Raw genomic sequence first — 2,122 nt, 5'->3', positions numbered from 1 at the left:
AGATGTGGCCTCCACACGAATACATATGGACTGCCTTTGGCTGTCTCGTGGATGGAGCTGAGGTTTGCTCCTGAGTGCTACTGAATGAGTTAATGGCTTTGAGAATTAAATGCAAAGAATTTGTGCTTTATTATGTGGCTCTGCTAAAGTTATTCGCCACATCAATAATGAAGTCGAGTGCTAAAAAGAAATAAGAGTTGACCGCACCTGGGGGAACATCCGGGAGGTGGCCCAGTGACAATGTATTCTATCGTATGGAACAAAATTTAAAGTTAGGTACACGAGAAATTAATGGGAAGAAAATAATTGAATTGATAGATAATTTTTAGCAGTTTTGAAAGATATTTAAGTATGTCATTACATTGGTATTGTGTATTTTTGTAACATGAATTTGCATGTGAAATTTGACTCATTACAATTTATATAAGTCAATAGATGACACAAAAAGGAGCTCAGCAAATAAACTTATAAAGCCAAGTCAAATCAATAACTTTGAAACTTAAGTCTTGGCTTAAAATTTTTATAGAGACCTTCTTAAACATGCATTGAATGCAAAAAGTTAACTTCACACTTTCTTTTCTACGTATGAACCTGAGCTACAGATACGGTCCGTAAATAATTGCACGATATACCCCCGCCTTTGTAGCTTATCACAGGAGGGTCAATTCGGAAAAAACAATTTAACCAGGCTCTGGAGGAAAGGGATGAGCAGGCCACCATGAAAGAAATAAAAGAGAAAAGAAAAAGGTGGAGAAACGCTGCTCTCAAAGTATGTAGAGAGTGCATAAAGAAAGCAAAAACAGAAGTAGAAAGGAAGACACGGGCATCCAAAAAATGGAAACTAGTGTGTTCCCTATTTAAGACACATGCACAAAGCAAGCTCTTCAGAGAACCTAGAGGCTAAGGCTCAGAGTCGCCCATCTCAGCCAGGCCAGCAGCATCTGCGAGATCCCCAATGGCCTTGCCCTTTCCTTTACTGATGGCCCTGCTGGTGCTCAGCTACCAGGCGACCTGCTCTCTGGGCTGTGATCTGCCTCAGGCCCACAGCCTGGGGACCAGGAAGGCCTTGATACTCCTGGGACGAATGAGGAGAATCTCCCCTCTGTCCTGCCTGAAGGACAGAAATGACTTCGGATTCCCCCTGGAAGACTTGGATGGCCACCAGCTGCAGAAGGCCCGAGCCATCTCTGTCCTCCATGAGATGACCCAGCAGAGCTTCAACCTCTTCTGCACAAAGGGCTCATCGGCTGCTTGGGATGAGAGCCTCTTGGACAAACTCTGCACTGGACTCTATCAGCAGCTGGACGACCTGGAAGCCTGTCTGATGCCGGAGGTGGGGGTGGAAGAGACTCCCCTGGTGAACGAGGACTTCGCACTGGCCGTGAGGAAATACTTCCAAAGAATCAGTCTCTACCTGAAAGAGAAGAGGCACAGCCCTTGCGCCTGGGAGGTCGTGAGAGCAGAAATCGTGAGATCCTTCTCTTCATCAATAAACATGCGGGGAAGATTAGGGAGGAGGCAATGAGACCTGGTCCGACGTGGAAACGACTCTCATGGACGAGTACACACTATCGCACTTTCCTGAGCTCTCCGGTCGCCAAGACTGTCACTTCTGCTACAATCATGACATGAAGTGCCTCAAGTTTGTCAGATGCCTTCAGGGTGTTCAGCAGCGTCATGTTCAACCCTGCAGGGACTGGTACTTACAGACGACCGTGCAAATGTATCTATCTATTTATTTATTTAAATGTTTATTTATCTAACTGTTGATAAGATTGAAATTGTTTTTGTCAATACGCCTTTATACTGTGCTTAATAGAACAAAATATATTCTTTGTATTTTGTGAAACTATTATATTGCTTTCTGCATTAAATTTTTACTATAGAAAAATGCTTGTATTTGTTTATTCTTTAAAAAGAGAGTCCAAGCCTGTCTCTACAACCTGACGTAAAAACAGATGGTACAATTCATCTCCTCAACATTAGTGTATTCGAGCTATCGGTAAAAATGAACTTCACCTAAAAGAGGTTGTTTGTTCCCCTCAGAATACGGATGTGAACATGCTCTCTTCTATCTTTGATTCTTGGAGGGACAGAGAGCTCAAAAGAAACACACTCATAC

General features: G+C 43.2%; 1 protein-coding gene across 1 annotated transcript; it reads left to right on the top strand.

Moving 5' to 3' along the window:
* Positions 1-955: 955 nt before the first annotated feature.
* On the top strand, positions 956-1,513 carry LOC134364330 (interferon alpha-4-like; the record flags this gene model as incomplete). The annotated part of the gene is made up of 1 exon (XM_063080192.1): positions 956-1,513. A coding segment is annotated over exon 1 (558 nt), but the record flags the coding sequence as incomplete, so codon positions are not given.
* Positions 1,514-2,122: the final 609 nt, after the last annotated feature.

The sequence above is a fragment of the Cynocephalus volans genome, chromosome 16, assembly GCF_027409185.1.
Source record: "Cynocephalus volans isolate mCynVol1 chromosome 16, mCynVol1.pri, whole genome shotgun sequence".
In the NCBI taxonomy this organism is placed as follows: Eukaryota; Metazoa; Chordata; class Mammalia; order Dermoptera; family Cynocephalidae; genus Cynocephalus; species Cynocephalus volans.
Note: the sequence above shows the minus strand (reverse complement) of the source record. Positions and strands in the feature narration are given on the sequence as shown.